The 21544-nt window shown below is 46.2% G+C and overlaps 1 protein-coding gene across 2 annotated transcripts in view; it reads left to right on the plus strand.

The window, feature by feature from the left end:
- The window catches only part of USP48 (ubiquitin specific peptidase 48), a 782973-nt gene that overhangs the window by 417641 nt on the left and 343788 nt on the right, over nt 1-21544 (plus strand). For both annotated transcript variants that reach the window (XM_085608904.1, XM_085608905.1), the window contains exon 15: nt 13383-13448. In XM_085608904.1, coding sequence (XP_085465030.1) covers nt 13383-13448 — 66 coding nt within the window. The remainder of the gene's footprint in view (nt 1-13382; nt 13449-21544) is intronic.

Below are 21544 nucleotides of genomic sequence, written 5' to 3' on the forward strand. Positions count from 1 at the left end.
TGGTAAGTCAAGGGAGAAGAAAATGAAGAAGTCGAAGCATTCTCAGACTTGTCCTCGCCCGATGGCATTCTAAGACTCGTTCTTCAGAACCTGCGCCGACTCCATACTTCCTCAACTTTCCGGGAGCCAGAGTGACACCCGCCCATCTGAAGGAGTTCTGTGAGTCCATTTGAGTCATATTTGGGTGGCACGACCCCACCGAGGGGTCGAAGGAAACTCGATCTGATTCCGTGCCGGCAGCTCCGGTGGGCCTCCAAGGATCCATTGCTGGATCCGGACTGGCACTGGTCGTACCACCCCGACCTTGCCCGACGCCGAATGGGCGTCCGATGCTGACAGGAGCCTTACCTCCTAGATTGGAGTCTGAACCCTATTGTCTTCGGCTAGACCTAGGGGAATACTGGGAGGGGTCGCTAGACCCTTTAGAATACCAGACTTATGGGGAAGAACAGAATATGGACTGATGTGAGGATCTGGGTGTAACCAGTGGCCTGGATACCTATCCAGATGCTTGTCTGTTTTCTCCTCCTACCATGACTATGGAGGAGAGAGCTTCCTATGCAATGGTGGTGCGAAGGGTAGGGCCTTCAGCTTCCCTTGGTGGCAGTCAAGACTAACATCTTGACAGAGGTGCTGCAACTGGGAATCTCCACGTCCAAACCCCTACACCTGTTCAGTGATGCCCTCACTGGCGTTCTTTTGGGTACCTTGTCCAAACTCAAAACAGGGACTAGGACGGTTGCCTACCGCCATCGCCCATGGGGACCATAACTTCCTCACACAGCACCCCACCCTTGAGACCTTGGTAGTCCAAGCGTCAGTCTGAAATAAGTTTCCCTACCACACCCCGGATAGGGAATCCGAGAGGCTGGACTCATTTGGGTAGAAGATTTTCTTTTCCGCCAGCCTGGCTTGGCGGTCCGTGTACACCGCATGTCTTTTGTGGCGTTATTTCCACACTGTGAGATATAGTTGCGCACGTGCTGGCACAGGTCTTGGAGGACGCCTGGGCTATACTCTCCTAAACTGTCATCGATGGGAGATATGCAGCAAAGTTCACAATTCGTTGTGGACGTGACACCACCGGCTCGTTAGGCAGAGCAGTTTCCACTACAATGGCCCTTAAGTAACATGTCTGGTTGAGGACGACTGGGTTTTCGGAGGATGTCCAAGCTTCCCTTATGGACATGCCCTTTGATGGCACCGGTCTCTTTGGAGAAAAAGAGTATTCGGTGCTCGAGCGCTTCAAGGACTCTCTGGCTACGGCCACACGTCTCCCCAATCTACCTTTTGTGGCTACTGAAGGGGCTACCTGCCGCACCAATTCCCGCCCGCCACCATGCCGTGCATGCTCCCCAGCCTCTGCATGGACGAGGATGCAGTCAGTCCACCACCCCGACTCCAATAACCTCCATGCTCTCCTAGTTTACTCCTTTACCACCATGGGCACCCAGTTGGCAGCAGGTTTCGCCATCACATTTCCCACTGGCAATCCAAAGCATCGGGCATGTGGGTTTTGCAGATTGTCCGAAGGGCTTCCTCCCTCCCGTTCAAGACTACCCCTCCCCCCTGCCACCATCTCACGACTGGCTGATGGAGAATCAGCTGTCCCTTCTCGGCGAGGAGGTCACTGATTTTTTTGGCAAAGGGAGTTATACTGAGAATTCCTGTTTCAGAGGTAGGCTGTGTTTGCTATTCCCGCTACTTTCTTGTTCCCAAAAAGGACAAAGGCCTTCATCCTATTCTAGATCTGCGACCTTTCAATCTGTTCCTGATAAAGGGAAAAGTCAAAATGCTCACGTCGTCTCAGGTCTTGTCTGCCCTGGACCCAGGAGACTGGATGGTAGCGTTGGAATTGCAGTACGCCTATTTTCATATTCCTTTCCTGTCAGGTGCTGTCTGAGGTTTAGTGTAGGCCCGAGCATTTACAGTGCTCCACTTTGGCCTTACCAGTGCCCTTCGGGTGTTCACGAAAGTTATGGCGATGATCGCAGCTCATCTGCTCAGATCAGGGGTACCAGTCTTACCCTATCTCGACAACTGGCTGTTGAAGGTGGGCTCGCCCCAGTCTGTTGTCTCCCACCTTCAGACTACAGCAGGCCTCCTCCACTCACTGGGGTTCACTATCAACATGCCAAAGTCATACCTGACTCCCTCTCAGACGCTCCCTTTCATCAGAGTGATACGGGACACAGTGCAGTTTTGGCCTATTCCCCCCAAACATTGAATGTGGGATATTCGGGCTATGATACCGATGTTTTAGCCCCTTTCCTGGATTTCGGTGAGAATGTCTCAGAGTCTGCTGGGCCTCCTAGTGGTTCATGCCAGATGGCATATGTGGGCTGTGCAGTAAAACCTGAAGTTCCAGTAGGCGCAGCATCAGAGCAATCTTTTCCACTACCCCCAGATCTCGGAGGGAACTCCCCAGCAACTGCAATGGTGGTTGATGAACCAAGATTGTGTCAGAGGCAGATCCCTCTCCCTTCCCCAACCAGATCGGACAGTGGTGACAGATGCGTCACTCCAGGGATGGAGTAGCCACCTGGGAGAGGCGGAGATCAGAGGCGTCCGGTCTCCTTTTGGGGCTCCCGGTGATCAGACTAGCACTGAAGGCATTCCTTCCATCTCTCAACATAGTGCAGGTGTTCACACAGATAACATCACCGCCATGTGGTACTGCAAGAAACATGGCAGGTGGGGTCTTGAACCCTTTGTCAGAAAACTCTCTGCCTCTGGACACGGTTGAAACATCAGGGCATTGCATATCCCCTGTGTTTCACCACCTGTCTGGTTCTCTGAATGCCAGAGCGGACAAACTCAGCCGTCAGTGACTGTTCGATCATGAATGCTGTCTCCATCGTGGCACAAGGTCTCTTTCAGTGGTGCGGAGAGCCTAGTTTAGATTTGTTCGCCTCCGAAGAGAACGTGCAATGTCAGCAGTATTTTGCGTTGGAGTTTTCAAGGTGGCGCTGGCTTGGCAACGTTTTTCATCGCTGTTGGAAGCTGACTCTGTACATACTATACTAAAGTAAGGTTTACTGTGCACAGAGTCCAGGGAGTCCTCAGAGGTATAGCAGAGGCTAAATTAGGTAAGAACTAACAGCTCTCTTTGTGGTAATGTGGGGAAGTAGTTACGCTTATCTAGAGGGTGTGTTAAACATTTATTGTATTCACTAACTCGAGGCTGATGGCACACACTCAGAGACTGAATCCAGGCCAATTAGGTAAGTATAAAAAAAATACTTCTGTTTTATTTTCTAGAACCAAGCAAATCGTGGTACCTGTAGGTAAAATATACTTTTAATCCTAGAAGATTACAAAAAGTGCAATTGGGAATTGATTTACAATCATTCCAGGTTGGTATTGGTTCAAAAACAAGTTTAAATGACACAGTAATTACCTTTGGATTACTTTTGGATTACATCGACTACTCGGGTGGTATGCCTTGATACCACTCCGGTGATCACGCACTACAAGGTAAGTAAGAGTTTTCAAGATTTAAGGTACAGTTAATTTTCTTCCATACAAAACAATAGTTCAACACACCGTTTTTGGGGAAAGAAAAACTCATAACTTTGATGCCTATGGGAGAAAAATGGTTATCTGTTTTACAGCTAAGTAATAGATTTACGAGTGGGAGTTTTGTGGGTTAGCACCAAGGTCCCCCTAGGTCTAGATAGGTCCTCCAATTGCACCACCAGTGGCACGGGGGGGGGGGGGGCGGTGCTGAGTGCAGGGGCCCATTGTTAGCCAATGGGGCTAAGGCGGCCTTCGGTCAGGGACTGCTTATGAGCAGGCCACTCAAGTGTGGGAGCAAAGCTTGTGGGGTAGAGTTCAGCACTGCAGGGGCCAACTGTGAGAAGTTGGCCTGGTATATGGTGGGCACCTTGTACAAGTCCAAACAACCCTTATTGATGAATAGGTTTAAGACAACCTTTATTGAAAGCTATCCTAGTGGTAGCTATGGAGAGCAGCCTTCAGGCTAAGTCTTGAAGGAGTGTAAAGCAGCTTGATTTACCAGATTATAACCTCTTGAATAACTAAATGAAAGGAGAACCACACAAGGTAAATATATAAAATATATGTATTTATGTTCGAGGCATATGAGCTAAAGATTACACACTTTTGCATAGATCGCCATCTGGTGTTGGGCCCGGATGTTTGCAGTTTGTGTTTCCTCTTGGAAAGTCTTTGGAAGTCACGAGGTCGGTGACTCCTTCCTTGGTTCGTATTGCGCATGGGCTTCGGCTCCATCCTCAGATTGTTTTTTTTTCGCCATCGGGCCCGGATGTAATACTTCGCGCTCCGGTTCCAGTTCGACGATCGAAGCGGAATCCTCGCTCTTCGTGGTATTGTTCAGATCCTGATCTCCTCAATCACCTTCTCTTCGACACATCTTCGATTCCAGTCGTCGATGGCGGCCTTCAGGCCTATCCAAGCTCCGGTCCCGGCTGATGGAAAGAACTCCATTCAAGAAATGCCCTTGATGTGGGTCCAAATTCCCCCACACTGATCTTCATGAGGTGTGCAACCTCTGCCTCTCCCCTGAACACGAGGCTCGAGACTGTCCCGCCTGCAAGTCTTTCAGATCGAAAAAGACTATTCGAGATCGAAGGGCCAGACGAAACATGGCGCACTCTTCGACCTCCGTTCCAGTCGACATCTTCGGGGACGACGTCGAAGCACCGGGACAGCAGCACACCGAAGAGGACCTCGTCAGTGCTTCCGAAGCCGACGACTCGGATGTGGAGGACATCACCAGAGGGTCGTGAGTACTATACCCCCTACCACACCGACACCGAAAAAGGCTTCGGTCACGCCTTCGCCTCCGGGCCTAGGCAAGACCAAAGACACTGCTTCGAACACTCCACCTTCGGGCCCGGTGAAGAAGCCTAATAAGCCTTCCGGCGGCTCGGGCTCGAGCAAGGCCTGCCAGCGGTGCCGATAAACACACTTCGGCACCGAAAAAGAAACCAGCCTCCACCTCGACACCGAGCTCCGCACCAAAGCCCTCGGTGTCGAAACCCAGCCTTTCGGTACCGACCAAACACCATAAGGCCCTCGGCACCGACAGTTCCGCGCCGAAGCCTACCTCGGCGCCGACCAAAAAACCGGAGGTTCCAAAAAAGCACGGCACGGACAAGCCTAAAAAGTCATCGGCCCCGAAACCTTCGGCGCCGACGGAACAAACCTTGTCTCAGGAACTGTTTACACCGGATCCCTTGCAAAAGACACTTACCAAGGATCCAAAAACTGGACATTTGGCACTTTCTTCTAAAAAGAGACATTTGGACAAACCGGCTCCGCCTCCACCTCCAAAGAGGAAAGACTGTGCTACCTCCCCTTTCAGAGTGCCTTCCCCACCTCCTCCACCTCCTCCACCCTCTCCACCTTCGCCCCCTTCGCCTTTTCCACCCCCGCCTCATCGCTCTCCGACCCCGTCTCCAGACCATGATGATCAGGGGGATCCATACTACGATCCAGGGGATGTGCCACAAGACCCCACCCCTACAGGATCCCCAGACCCATGGGACAATTATAATAATCCAGACATTCCAGATGTCCCACAAGATGACCTTTATCCATCCAAGCCATCTCCACCAGAGGACTCATTAGGTTTTCACCACCTACTTCAGAGGGCGGCACATTATCACGGGGTAGAGCTACACACTGACCTGGTAGAGGAAGATTTCCTCCTCGACACCTTTGATACCGCACATAGGTCTACTTCCATATTACCTATGCTCAAGGGGGTAATAAAACATGCGCCAGAGGTTTTTAAAGACCCAGTCAGGGCTAGGGTCATTAACCCACGCATAGAAAAAAAGTATAAAGCTGCCCCCACAGACCCTGCCTATATCAAAGGGCCAGCGCCACTAGATTCCTTAGTGGTCTCCACTGCACGGAAAAGGTCAAACTCCCAAGCGTCAGGCGAAGCACCACCACCTGACAAAGAGTCAAAGCTACTGGACGCGTCAGGAAAGCGCACTGCGTCACAGGCAGCCAATATATGGCGTATCGCCAACACTCAAGCGCTATTGGCCAGATACGACAGAGCGCATTATGATGAACTAGAAACCATCCTGCACCATCTCCCAGAAAAATACAAAAATAGGGCCAATGAATTAATTCAAGAGGGTAAGACCATAACTAACACCTCTATACGCTGTGCCTTAGACGCAGCAGACACAGCCTCCAGGGCCATTAACACTAGCGTCCTCCTCCGTCGCCATGCTTGGCTGAGAGTTTCAGGGTTTAAACCGGAGGTACAGGCCTCCATATTAAATCATCCATTTGATCAAGAACATCTATTCGGTCCAAAGGTGGATGAGGCCCTCGAGAAGATGAAGAAGGACACAGACACGGCGAAATCTATGGGAGCCTTGCAGTCACACCCTCCTAGGCGCTCCTTTCGCCGCTCTTCCTTTCGGGGCACGGCCAGAGGCTACTCCTCAGATAGCGCGTCCACGTCCTACAAATCCCCTGCTCAATCCACCTTCACAAGGGGTTATCAAAGAGGCGGATATAGAGGCAATACCAATAAAGGCAGAGGCAAAACAAATACCGCCCGCTCTGCCACACCGCCTACCCAATGACTTCCCCCTGCTCCTTCCAGACCATCCCACTCCGGTCGGGGGCAGGCTACAAAATTTCCTTCACGTCTGGGAGACCATCACCTCAGACAGATGGGTGACCCAAATTATTCGTTCAGGGTACTGCCTAGAATTGACATCTACCCCCCCCAAACATTCCACCCAGGCAACGCCCAATGTCACAAGAACATTCCACGTTACTAAAACAGGAGATGATCTCCCTCCTACAAAAACAGGCGATAGAACAAGTCCCCGCCAGTCAACAAAATTTAGGAGTCTACTCCCTATATTTTCTGGTACCAAAAAGAGACGAGACTCTACGACCTATCTTAGATCTCTGGCCTCTAAACACATACATATATTCGGACCATTTTCACGTGGTAACACTTCAGCAGGTACTTCCGCTTCTCTCCCAGAACGACTTTCTCACCACACTGGACTTGAAAGACGCATACTTTCACATTCTGGTACACCATGCTCACAGAAAGTACCTCAGATTTGTAGTGGACGGGCAACACTACCAGTTCAAGGTGCTCCCATTCGGGGTCACAACAGCACCAAGGGTATTCACCAAGTGCTTAGCAGTAGTGGCGGCACACCTAAGAAGACAGCACATTCACGTCTTCCCATATTTGGACGACTGGCTAATAAAAGCCGCGTCCTACAACCAATGTGTACATCACACCGCCACTACAATCCAACTACTTCACCAGCTAGGCTTCACGGTGAACCACCAAAAGTCCCAGCTAATACCATCCCACACAAAGCAATACCTCGGTGCCACCATAGACACCTCAAAAGCCATAGCCTACCCCAATCCTGCCAGGATTGCAAGCATTCAGGCTTTGCGTCAAAGATTCATACCTCAACACTCTACTCCAGCAAGAGTGTTTATGCAACTAATAGGGATGATGGCCTCTTGCATTTTCATAGTGCCTCATGCAAGACTCCAGCTGCGTCCACTCCAAGAGTGCTTAGCGCGCCAATGGAACCAGGCCCAGGGGCAACTGACAGATCTGGTGTTGGTAGACGGTCGCACCCATCGCTCTCTGCAGTGGTGGAACACCACAAATCTTTCCAGAGGTCGACCGTTCCTGGACCCGGTTCCACAAATAATCCTAACAACGGACGCATCGCTCTCCGGCTGGGGAGCTCATCTACTACACCTCACAGTGCAGGGCACATGGACGCCGCAACAAAAGTTACTCCACATCAACCATCTGGAGTTACTGGCAATCTTTCTAGCCCTAAAATCCTTTCAGACACAGGTTTTAGGCAAGGCCGTCCTTATTCGCACAGACAACATGACGGCCATGTACTACATTCAAAAACAAGGCGGCACACACTCTCCACAGCTCTCTCAACTAGCACAGAGCATATGGAGATGGGCAATTCCACACAAAATCTTTCTCCTAGCCCAACATGTCCCAGGAGTCCAAAACACCATGGCAGATCTGCTCAGCAGACAGACGCAGCAGATCCACGAGTGGGAACTTCACCCGCAGGTTCTTCACCCGTTCTTTCAGATGTGGGGGCATCCACACATAGACCTCTTTGCCAAAAAATGCCCAAGCTTCGCCGCCAGATACCCACACCCATTGTCCAAAGGCAATGCGATATGGATGAACTGGTCAGACAAATTTGCGTACGCCTTTCCACCTCTCCCACTAATTCCATTAGTGGTGCGAAAGCTACAACAGCACTCCCTCACACTGATTCTAGTAGCTCCAACATGGGCCAGACAACCGTGGTACACCACCCTACTGGAACTCTCGGTAGTGCCACACCAAAAGTTACACCTCTCACCATGCCTCCTAACCCAGAACCATGGAAAGATCAGACACCCGGACCCAGCTCAGCTCAACCTTGCGATCTGGCTCCTGAGATCCTAGAATTCGGATACCTTAACCTTCCCCCTGACTGTATGAACGTCATCAAAGAAGCTAGACGCCCTACCACTAGAGCCTGCTACGCTGCAAAGTGGAAAAGATTTGTTGATAATTGCCATAACAACACAATCAACCCTCTAGACGTATCTATACAGCACATCATATGCTACTTACTCCATCTACAAAGGTGTAACCTAGCATATACATCCATTCAGCTACACCGCGCAGCAATTGCCGCTTGCCTACAAAACAGACAGCACCTATCACTTTTCAGAGTGCCTGCCATTAAAGCCTTCATGGAAGGCCTCAAACGAATAATTCCCCCCAGAGTACCACCCTCACCTGTGTGGAACTTAAATATAGTTCTCACAAGGCTAATGGGACCGTCTTTCGAACCCTTGCATAAATGCGAACTGCAATTTCTCACATGGAAAACAGCTTTCCTTGTAGCCATCACTTCCCTTAGAAGGGTCAGTGAGATACAAGCACTTACTATACAAGAACCTTTTCTCCAAATGCACCCGAACAAGGTTGTCCTCCGTACTAACCCAAAATTCCTACCCAAAGTCATTTCCCCCTTTCATCTAAACCAATCGGTAGAATTACCGTTTTTTTTCTCGCAACCCTTAAACTGTTGCAGAAAGGACTCTACACACACTGGATGTTAAAAGGGCCTTACTTTACTATATCCAGAGAACACAACCTTTCAGAAAGACAAAACAACTGTTTGTCTCTTTCTCTCCATCACATAAAGGCAACCCCATCTCTAAATCAGGGATAGCTAGGTGGATTGTAAAATGCATACAGATTTGCTACCACAAAGCAAAACACACGCTATCTGTTCCCCCTAAAGCCCACTGTACACGAAAGATAGGGGCTTCTATGGCTTTTTTAGGGAACATACCATTAGATGATATCTGCAAAGCAGCTACATGGTCAACACCGCACACTTTCACCAAACATTACTGTGTAGATGTACAAACCAAGCAACAAGCTAGTGTGGGCCAGGCTGTACTAAAAACACTTTTTCAAACCACTGCAACAGATACCGGTGGTCGCCGCTAAGGTTGGGAACTGCTATATAGTCTATGCAAAAGTGTGTAATCTGCAGCTCATATGCCTCAAACGGAATATGCTACTTACCAGTATGCATCTGTTCTTGGCATGTAGAGCTGCAGATCTACACACGCCCACCCGCCTCCCCGGCTACCTGTATCTGTTCGAGTCTATCTTATTTAGATACAACACACATGGGTTTCTTCACTATTATTACTACGCTCCATCTTTCCCTGCTGGCGAAAAACAATCTGAGGATGGAGCCGAAGCCCATGCGCAATACGAACCAAGGGAGGAGTCACCGACCTTGTGACTTCCAAAGACTTTCCAAGAGGAAAAACAAACTGCAAACATCCGGGCCCAACACCAGATGGCGATCTATGCAAAAGTGTGTAGATCTGCAGCTCTACATGCCAAGAACAGATGCATACTGGTAAGTAGCATATTCCTTCTGTAGATACCAAACTCAAAATACACAGACATTTAAAAATCCTTAAGCTGTAGTTATACCCTAAATATATAATTTATGCACCACTTTTATATTAATATAACTTTATTTATTCTTTAGCTACAATCAACAGTACAGAGAAATGTTCAATTATAGGCTTATACTTGTACCATTCATTTATAACTTACACAACACCTTCAAATTATTATAACTCATGCACCTCCATACACAGTGTATTCAACCCTGCAGCAACACTACATTAACTATAAGACGCCACTCTACTATGTTCTCACAAAAGTTTTGATTTGCTATTTCATAAATGTTCTTGTAAATACAATTATTTTACATGGTATAGGTGCAATAATATAAAACTGTATAAGCAGTGCATGGAGAAGGTTTAACAGTTAATGTAGTGTGACTACCGAGTTGATTACACCATATGGAGGTGTGCAACTTATAATAATTTGAAGGTGTTGCGGAAAATTAGGAAAATGTAGGAAATGGAGAGAAGAGAGGATGCAGACGGGAAAACTAAGTCTTGCAGCAGTAACGATTTGTAAACTGCAAGTAGGCAGAATTGCACACAATTTACAAACTTTTATACTTAACAGGAGCAAAATGTGTCACAAAAGGTGATCTAAATCTGGTATCCTTTCCTTCTGTTATGACTGAGTAAATACCTTAGGAGCCCTTTATAGGGCGAGCCTAGCACAGCGCGCATGCGCTGCTCTATGGGAGGCTTCTTGTACGCACTCCAAACTTTCCCCTATACTTCTCAGTGTGGGTCTGGTAACTCCCACACATTCCATTGGCCTTTCCGTGTGGCTGTCAGTAATGAAAGCACGCAATTGGCCAAAGTCGGGTGCATGTCCTGCCTTTTCTCTAAACGTTTACTCCCACGGCGTTTGGGTCTTGGGAGAGAGCAGTGGCGCGCGGTGTGGCAGCTGCATTCGTCCCTCGTCATGGATAATTAAACACAGCGCGGTCGCTTTCACTTTAGCGGCCGTGTTTGTTTTCCTTTGCTGTTTTGCTTGTTGTAGGTTTGTTTACTTTCCTTTACGGTGCAGCGGTATTCGTGCTATAATGTTTTTTATTTGTTTACTTTCCTTCTGCACCATGCCCACCTTCTCTATGTGGTGTACTCTCCGTAAATTGTGCCGGAAGCAGCCCCACTGGCAAGTGGCGCTTTAACAAACACAAACTTTTAATGAAATTAACCAAATTCTTCAATAATACTGCAATGTGTGTAAATACAGTGCTTCCATATTCAGTGCGTAATTTAAAAAGACAGCAGATAAAATGTACCCCGTGGGAGTGAATTAATAGTGTTCATGCGCTATACAAAAGCTCATAAATTCACTACAAAATCAACAGAAACTATTATTTTGCTTGGACTATTTAATCCCCACTGGACATTCCAGCGCCTACATACCTTGCTTGTTTGAAGTAACTGTGCTTCTATGCGCTGAGCTATTGGTTTTAGTTACACTTATCGCTCAACAGCCAACCCAGCTTTGTTTCTAAACACCCTCAATTGCTGCAGAAGAAGCCCGTACATGAAAGCTATTTGCCCAGGAAGACACATTTTTGTAAACAGGGAAAGCTGGGATTGGAAGTTGGGTTTGCTCGATTCCCTGCCGACAACATCCACCCATGTTTTGCTGCTTTACAATTATTGTCAGGGTAACATGAACCATATTGTGTTGAGAACAACAGAAGTGCAATGGACACATTAGTTTGTGAACCCACGAGCGAGTGATCAGAGTATTGTTCTCGCGATAGAAGGGCAGCCGCACACATAGTTTAGAGTGTACGTCCACCCCACTGTTACCGAAGTAGGGGTGTTCTTTGCACCCCCATCTCCCTCATCCTGCGAGTACCTCAGTAAAACATCTCAAACTTCGACACTCAGGTGATTCTATCCAGAAAAAGTTTGTTGAACTCACAGGCGTCGTCTCATCTTCACCCTCGTACAACTCCCTAACGCAGTGTGATTATATAAATGGATACCACCCTTCATAGCGCACAATGCAGAACTTCAGCGCATGTAGGCGCTTCAGGGAGATAACACGATGGATTCGATGTAGGAGCCAGACACAATGAATTGACCCATCGCCCTTAAGTATACATTATTTTTAGCGGCACTCATTACATCATTGGCTCTGACTGAGTTCAGACCTGGGAGCTGCACGTGCCCCCTCGGCGGCGGGTGCTCAATAGAAGCAGCCACCTGTCTCGGAGGGCACCCTGTGCCCTCTGTGTGTGACTGGCACAGTCCGTGCCACACTCCCCTGCCTCTGGAAGGGGCTGCTCTCCCACGAACGGGCAGCTGTTGGCCATTTCGCACCGGCAGAAAATACCAAACTCGTCCGTTTAAAACGTCCCACAACATTTCTGAAAAGTCGGTAGTTCGCAGACCGACCCGTATTTGAATTATTTTTTAAAACAAGCATTGGCATAGCCAATAGGTCTCGCCTTTGGGACCTTATAAGTGTTTAGCCATGCAACAGTTGATGTTGTTGCACCAAGGATATTGTGCTGCATAACTAAGTACTTATAAGGTCCCAAAAGCGAGACCTATTGGCTATGCCAATGCTTGTTATAGTAGTCAAAGGAGTACACAATTAATTGGCCAGACTCAGATAGTCAGCAGGATCTGTGAGGAGAGAAAGCAAGGTGGTAGAAAGACTAGGACAGAAAAAACAAATGCTGCCAAGTGGACAAATCAGAGCCAGTAAGTGGTTGGAAAGGGAGTAGGTTGTGAGATCACACAGGGAGTGGAGAGAAAAAGGGGGGAAGGAGCTAGAGTGGAAGATAGAAAATTAAGGCTGCAAGAGAAACAGCAGAGCAAAGAAAGAGGTACAGAACCAGTAAGTGGTAGTGGTGGACTGATAGGGAGGTGAGATCACAGGGGTGAGTGAAAAGGGAAATGCTAGAAAGAGCACAGAGTGTAGGACAGAAAAATTAGACGCTGCAAATATGGAAATGAAGGGGCTCTAACAAACTTCAACAAACCAAATTATCTTTCTTTGACGGACAAGAGAGTGCAGAACTAAATAGGGCAATGTTTAAATGGACTATGAATGGTACTTGAAATGCAGAAAGTAACACCTATTACACTATGGTATATTTTGCAAACAGTCAGACCTGGGTTGAGGCTGAATTAAAAGGATTAAAAGCGCTCCTCTTACCTGCTGGTGTGTCTCAAGGGTATGCAGGGTGAATCCCGCATAGATCTCTGCAACAAGTATCTAACCCACTGATCTGTCTTACCGGCCTATATCGGGTGTGAAGTATTATTTGCTCTATGCAAAATGTTCAAATGCTATATGATTCCTTTGTTTTATGTACATTATGTATATTTCTTACCTCTTTTCTCTACATTCTCACCTACAGAGGAAAACCATGAAGAAAAGAGGGAGGAAGAGATGAATTTCAATGAAGATATTCTTTGTCAGCATGGTATGTTTAACCACTGATAAATATTGTTTCACTCATATGAATGTTATGCAGAGGGCACCAGGCAAATATGCAGTCAGATCGCCTAAGCTCAAATCAGAACTTCTAATGTGTTGAATTTTTTTCAAATATGTTGTTTTTTTGTAATCATGAGTAAAAAAAGATCTATCAAATTAGAAATATTCCATTCTGATGAGTACTTCTACCTGCAGGTTCTTCACCTTTAAAAATGTCCCAAGTGCCAGACTGGTCCTGAAAGTTCTGCAATAGCTTTCTAGTTCCGGTAGTGTCAGCCCTTGAATATCTCAGGATTGGTTTTTTTTTCATTTGAATATTTTTATTTGGCATATTTAACCATAAAAAATTGCACTTTACAAATACTTAAAACATGATTTATCCCAAATGTTTTACCATAAAACAGTATACTACACAATGAAGGCCTGCTAAAATATATACTAAAAGGCTCACATATGAGGGCACTTAGTTCATCAGCAAGGAGTTGCTTATACATTAGCTATACATTTGTACAAAATCTCGCGTAGTCCCCAGATCATAGGTAAGATTGAATTTTCAGGATTGATTTGATGAACAATCTGGTCCACCTCTTGATCGTCTCAATTCTGCTGCTAAATTAGCACAACATTTTGATATGATCAAGCAAGGGAAGGAAAGGGAGGGAACAGCAGGGAAGGAGATCCAAACGAAGAAAATAAGCATACTATTAGAACTACTATATTTTTGATAACACTATAAACAGAATTTTATTATCCTAAGCCAAATACCTGTAACAAATAGATATAACTATCCTCTAAGGATTCCTTAAATGTAGTAGAACGTAGACAGCTGTCCCAACCATGACAGATAAATTTGCACTGTAAGACAATCAAAGGGATAAGAACAGTATGGTCAAGCAACAGTTAGAGTTACCTTGTTTAAAGCCCTCCTCTACTGTTTTTAAATTCATCTTTCTTGTTCTTGAAGGAATACCCACCATGCACTTGTATTTTCCCAACTTCATAGGGGAAGGGAATAACCACCTCTCTTTTTGATACACCCCCTGTTAATGGCAACGGAAGATAACAAAGGATTACTTAATGCAGTAAAAGTTTCATTGCATCCTCTTGGCTTTCACGTATTAACATTGTTACAAATGTATGCAAAATTGAAGTATAATCATTGTTTAGAGTTATTTCCTGGAAGTGTTTACCAAGTTGATTTCAGCGCAAATTCATACAAAAGAAGTAACCACTTTAATACCAGAGTTCCTTATACTCTGTATTCACTCATTCCTGGCAGTATTTGTGCTGATTCAGTTTTTCCAATACCATGTAACTATATATCAGACCCCAAATGCTTATGAGTCAGTATTAGAACTTTACTCTGAAAACATCCAAAACGAACTTCCCAATTCCTTTTAAACAATGACCACAAGCAACTCTGAGAAAAAATACTTCATGTCTCCGTCGAGACGCCGAGGCAGTCACACAGCCAGGTGCTGCTGTAAAACAAACAGGAAGGACAATTACAAGATCAGCCGATCTTTGTAACTTTTCTGTAAACGAATACTGTTCACAAAGTATAGAATCCAAACAGTGCCTTAGCACCCTCACCGAACCGTTGGGCAGCACGACAGTCTTCCCACCAAGTCTCCTGCTGGAATGAGCATAATCTGCATCGGCTGGTATTCGAAAGCTTGTATCATAGCCCCACCCATGCCTTTTACCAATGACAAAGCGTTAGAAATTATCAGGAAATACTCAACGGGTTTCTTGGGAAATGTAGTCCCTAAATCGTAAACGTGTTATTCTGACTCCTCAAGCTCTTTACTTTAGCAAACCACTATTCCTCTAACATTTGTGAAAGGCTCCCATATTTCTGCATCATCCTAATCATATGTTCCTGCATGGAATGAGAATTCTTGGCAGCGTTCAATGTAGATACAGCATGGGATGTGACAGGTAAAGGGCACAGGCTCCAGTACGACATCTGGCAGAGCGTCCTGATGACGGCTTGTTCCACACAGGACCACTGCCTTGACATCAGTTCTGTTTTTTTCCATGCATTTCGGCTCGTTCAGAGCTTCAATCTCTTACTCTCTGGAGAAAAATTCTCACACTAAGCTTTTCCAGTTGGTCCAAGACAGAGACATGTGCCCTACGAAGAAGTCTGGTTCCAAGCCCTGTAGTCTGTGCGACAGCCAAATATCCATCACAGATCGACACAACTGTCTCTGGTGCCTCAGCTTGGGACACAACACCTTGTCATTTGAACTCTGCAAGCAAATGCACCCGAAAGCCATCATGGAGCTTAGGGCCACGTTTTCATAGCTCGCTTTGAAGAGGGTCATCAGGGGGTGCTGCAGGACGAGGCCATGGTCAAGGGCCAGGTCCACTCTCTTCCGAGTCACCAGATCTTCAAAGGAAAAGAGGAGTCACAAAAAGAAGAAAAAGCACTCATCTTCTTCTCATAGGTGAAAATCACCAGGTAAGTCCAGGTTCCCTCTGTAGTTAGGGGAGGTTTCCCCAACAGTGTTACCCGAGACCCTCAAGCTGACACAACCACCTCACCCCCTCCTCAACTGGCCTTGCTGTCCGCTTTCCCGAAGTACCCCATGTCGAGGACGGGTCCGTCTCCCATCATGCAGTCCATTATGGATGTCTTTAGGAGGGTGGACGTGCCACTGGAGTGCCCTTGAACACCATTAGGACTGGTCACATGTTTCTATGGCTTCATTCCTTTGTGCCATATGGATTCTATCCAGTGCCATCCCAAACTTTTCAGGCCCTACCACAACCGCCATCTTCGAGACTGGCATCAGAGGAAACACTGGCTCTGGTCGGACATGCCACTACTCCCAGTCTAACACTGGTGCCTAACTCTGAGCCACACCTTGTCCTGACTCTGCTTACACCACCTCTCTCTGCATTCGTGACAGCGCTGCCATTGGTATCGATGGGGGTGCCACAACCCTCACCTGTACCCTTGTTGCGAGTCTAAATCCATCACTCCAGTAGAGAGGCACTCTGACTTCTGGAGGAAGAACAATGCACCCTTTATCACAATAGGGTGCTGATTCGGATCTTTATTCTCAGGGTGTGACAATGATTCTGGTTCACATTCAGATGTGCTTGCCCTCGAAATGTCCAGTGGATTTAATATGTCTCCAGACTTTAACAGTGAGAGAGCTCCAGGTATGGAACACCCCCCTCCACCCCTCCCCAGAGATGTCGACTTTCAGTCGGTCTTCAGAAAAGCAGCCTAGGTCTTTATCTACCACTACCCGCAGTGGAGCATAGAGCTCATATCCTCACAGATTTCTTACCTGTGGCACTGTCCACTTAGAAACCATTGCTCCCATTCAGCGAGGCTCTAAGGGATACTTTCAAGTATCCCTGAGCAAAATCATCTTCTTTCCCAATGGTTAATAGGCGTATTGCTCACTGGTATAGACCAGCATCAAGGGATATGGTCTTCCTAACCATTCACACCTGTAGGAACCTGGGTTATTAGTTGATGGAAGACTTCATCAAGTAATGCCACAATATACTATGCTCCAGTTAGGTCTCATTAAATTAAACATGTGCTCAAAATAGGGTAGCTTGGCACAGAACAGTCAGGCTTAACTGACTTAAGAGAAAAACGTGTAAATCATTTAACACCACAAAAACAGTCAATAATTGAGAAACACCACACAATAAAACTCACACTCTGATTTATAAAATTTCGCTTATATTTGTATCATTAGATCAACGCCAAAACTGCAAAAATCTAGATGCGGAACCGAAGATATGAATCTTAGAAGATTTAAAAAATAGGTAATCACTGCAGTGGTACACCCTGAGCCTAGAACACCTCTGTGAATTGTTTGGGACACATTCTGACCCTGTGAAAGATTACATTGGTGGTGAACTAGATCAGGAACCCCTTGACTTTCAGGGCATGTCTTCAGCCCAGTGGGCTAGATACCTCACCAGAGCTGGCTATGGATGTCTTCACTGGACCACTAACGTTACAGGTCATGTCTTTGCACAGGGTCATGCTGAAAGCTGCAGAGTTGTTGGACTTGCAATTTCCAACAACAGAGACCAACACCTTCATAGATGTTCTCCTGCACTCAAAAACCTCTTCGGAACCCCTTCTTCACTTCAATGATGCTTAACTAGAACCTGTTATGGCGGCATGGGAGAAGCATTCCTCTGCTTCTGCAGTACCCGCCTTTATCGCTCCGTACCTGGCGACCTGGCCTCTTCTTTCTGCACACCCTTCACCAGATAGTTATCCAGGCCTCCTGTTCCTTGACCCAAACAGCAGAGCCTTCCCTACAACCCCTGCCGACCGGGAGTCAAAACGCTTGTAAGCCTGGGGCAAGAGGACTTTTTGTGCAGGCAGAATGTCCTTGAAGTTACTCACTGACAACTGTCTCCTCACCTGCTACAACCAGGCCTTGTTGGACATCCCCCAGATGGTCCTTCCGCATGGTTCCACACTCATGCCATCCTGGAGGTCTGCCAAGTAAAACTAGTCCCCCTGTCTGTCATTGCAGGCTGGCAGAGCAGTCATATACTGCTAGCCCGACTTTGCCATTCTGAGCAATAGCAAAGCCACTGCTTCACCTGTACATCTATGTAAGTCACCCCTCTGGCAGACCTATCGACTCCTTTGGCACGGTGCAACATATGACACAGACAGGGCATGTAGTTTACATGTCCTGAAAATAAACACGCAAGAACACAGTTTTTACTGTGGAAAGGATTTGTCTCCCAGTTGGTGAGTTCAGGATCAGATGCTGACCCCTGAGCTGTGCTAACTCCTGAACGATGTGACCAATGGCGCTCCAAGTTATCAAGCATCTTGTTACATTAAGCCCGACTTATATCTCAAGTCCAAATTAATGTAGTTTGTTGCAGTGTGCAGCTTTTACAAAGCTGCCACTTTGTTGCTGTAGGAGGCTGGCTTAGTATATGGTGCACACTTATCTAAGTGAAGCTTCATGAACTAATCCAGACGACCCTTATGGTGAATTTGATGGTCTTAGACAACCTTAAGTGGTACCTTTAAGTGGTAGCTGTAGAGAGTAGCTTTCAGGCTTATCTTGAAGGAGTGTTAAGCAGCTTGTTTTACCAGATCTAATCATATATTGTAGGTTAAATGAAAAAGAACCACACAGTGTATATATAAAAATAATTCACTGTATTAGACAACACTCACTAACACATTAGTATATCTCCTACCTGGAGATATAAAAACAACTACACAATAGCACTTTAATTGTAACAGGTAAGTAAGAACAAAATACAGTGGTCTCCAGGGGGAGACCAAACCATATATTAAAAAAGCAGTTGAAAAAGCCGTCTGGGACAAGTTGGTAGCCCAAAGTCTTTAAGCTGCTACCACTGCCCCCATGCAGCACAAAGGACCAAGACCCGATGCACAGAGTTCCATCTGAGTTAGCTGAATCCGGAAATGCTGTTGAAGAGTTGCTGGGACACTCATAAGGCGAGTTATTGACCCAGGAAGGATTTGCCGGTGGCTGTGACATAAGGTGACTAGACTTCAGCCAGACCGTATAGGACTTTGTGGAATGTCGTCCCAGCAACCAGGACTCCTTCACCATCTTCGTGAACTTAGGAATCTCTGCAAGAAGACCATCACCACCCACATCGCATTCACAGCATCCTTTTAGCTTCTTCAGCATCCTTCATTCCGTGCATGTGGACCACTCCAAAGGAGTCAGTTGCAATGCAGATAAAGTGCCTAGAACTGCTGAAAGACTGCTTCTATAGTGAAGGTAACTGTTCTTGAGAACCTTGCTGGTCCCCCTGTCTAGCTCCCTGCTGGACTCCGTCACCACAAGTACTCCAAAGCAGCCGCAGTGACATTTACCTATGTTTTCTTTGAATTAGTTTCTTGTGTCCAATTTGTTGTTTTTGCCAAGGCTTGTTTGCGGTTAAGTGAAATTGCTTTGAATTATTATTGCTTGTAAAATCTATACATTCCAGAACCCTCCAGTGGGTATTTTTCTTTCTAGTGTCTCAATTCTTATAAAACAGTCTATTTTTATAAATTGGTTTCAGAGATCTTGGGTGTAGTGTTGATTTCTTCAATAGTTTTGGTGCTGTTTAAATGCTCTACACTAGTTCCTTTGCGTAAGCCTTACTGCTCAGTGCCACATCTATTCAGGGTTAAGCTGAGGGTTTGACAGATGAAACCTAAGGGACCTAAAGGGGTTGGTAAGTGTATTACAGGGTGAGGTCGCACAACCACACCATATACACCTAGTTTCCTCGCATGTTCTTGTTTACCTTGTGCCTGTTTGAACCAGTGCACTGCTGTTTTCTCTGCATTCTCACATTAAAGACCGCTTTCCTCATAGCGATCACATCAGCTCATCATTTGAGTCAGTTATAAATGCTGTCTATTCAACTATTTTACACCTTCTTTCTGGACAAACTGATATTCAGGATAAAAACATAATTTCTTCCAAAGGCAGTCACACCCTTCTACATAGGGCAGTCTATCACCCTTCCAACTTTCTTCCTTGCCGCTTATCTATTCGAAGACTTCATCACCTTGATCCCAAGAGAGCTCTGTTCTTTCTACATTGGGTGCATTATCAACTCTTTTTGGACTTTTCTGGCGGCAAAAAACTGTACAAAAGAAGACTATCTACAGTGGATTTCCTTATGTATCAAGATCTGTTATGAGCACAACAAGAAACAATTTCCACCAAAGCATAATCTACTACCACTGTGCTTGTGCACACTGGGCCAGTTTTGGACATCTGCCGTTCTACACTACTACCTGGACAAGCTATTTCCAGCTTGAGTTGCATTTCACCCATTCTGTCCTGCAGGATAACCTGGGCTGAGTCATTTCACAGACTCACCACCAGAGGAGCTACTGTTTTTACACCTATTCCCAAGGTGAGGAATATGCAGTTAGAAGTAGCCATCGGAAAAAAGTGACTTAGCTTCAGTAACATTTTTTCTGGTGTATACTCTGTCTATCCACAGATTCCTCTCCGACCCATGCTTGTCCGCATTTTGGGAAATGTATTTATTTTATATATTTTAATAAGAATCCGTATAGAGATCTGCACACTGCTACAATCTGATTTCTAATGGCCCTGGGTCCTACAGCACAGACAGAGATCCAAAAGGTATTGACATCAGGGCATGGAGGTGGTGACTATGTAGGGATCTCAACGCCATTTCCAAGGAGGTATGGACCCTACATGGAGCTGTACAACATCACCTATCGATGCACAAGGGCGTTCCTATGAAAGTGTCCATATCAGTCTGGCACCTGTGGATATTCACAATTTGAGGAATCTGCTTTTAGATAGAGTATCTGCCAGAAAGTCCATTACAGAAGGTAGGTAACTGTTTGTGGCATGTGTAGCTGTGCTGTCATCTAGTGTTGTGCTTTCACATGTGCAATTTGGTTTTCTTCGAAGAAGTCTTTTGAGTCACTAGGTATAAGGACTCCACCTATTGCTGGCAATGCTCATGTCATCCATTCTTAGATTGTTTTTCTCCTCTGTCGGGTTTAGATTTGTCCTACCGAGCTCCGGGCCGACCCACGTGGTGTTATTGCTGGGCCTGTTTGGATCCACCAGTCTAGTCGGTGCTTATAATCTTCACATCCACTCTTCAGTTTAAAGTGTTGGGCACCTTTCCCTTGACTTTGTGACAGAGACCTTGTGACGCTCGCATAAGGCTTCGCTCCATCGGCTACTCTGCGGCCGACAATGGTCCATCCGTAATGGAAAGGACTCAGAACTTATGGTACTGCCCAAAGTACCGAGCCAAATACCTGAGGACAGATCTCCATCAGGTGTGCAACCTCTTTGTTCATGGACCACCAGGAGACTTCCAGTTCAGCAGAATCTAGAGTGCACAGGGAGACTCTATATGAGATAGATATGATCATGGATCCCTGTTGATTCAAATAGCAGATGTGCTGAGTTTTAATACAGCAATTTGTGCCTTAATTGTTCTCTCTTATGTCATTGTTTCATTTTCATTGTTTTGTTGTCATATATTTTTAGTTTTTAGATTGTTGACCATTATTATTTGTCATGATGTATATGTGTTTTT

This window comes from Triturus cristatus, chromosome 1_2, assembly GCF_964204655.1.
Source record: "Triturus cristatus chromosome 1_2, aTriCri1.1, whole genome shotgun sequence".
NCBI classification, from domain to species: Eukaryota; Metazoa; Chordata; class Amphibia; order Caudata; family Salamandridae; genus Triturus; species Triturus cristatus.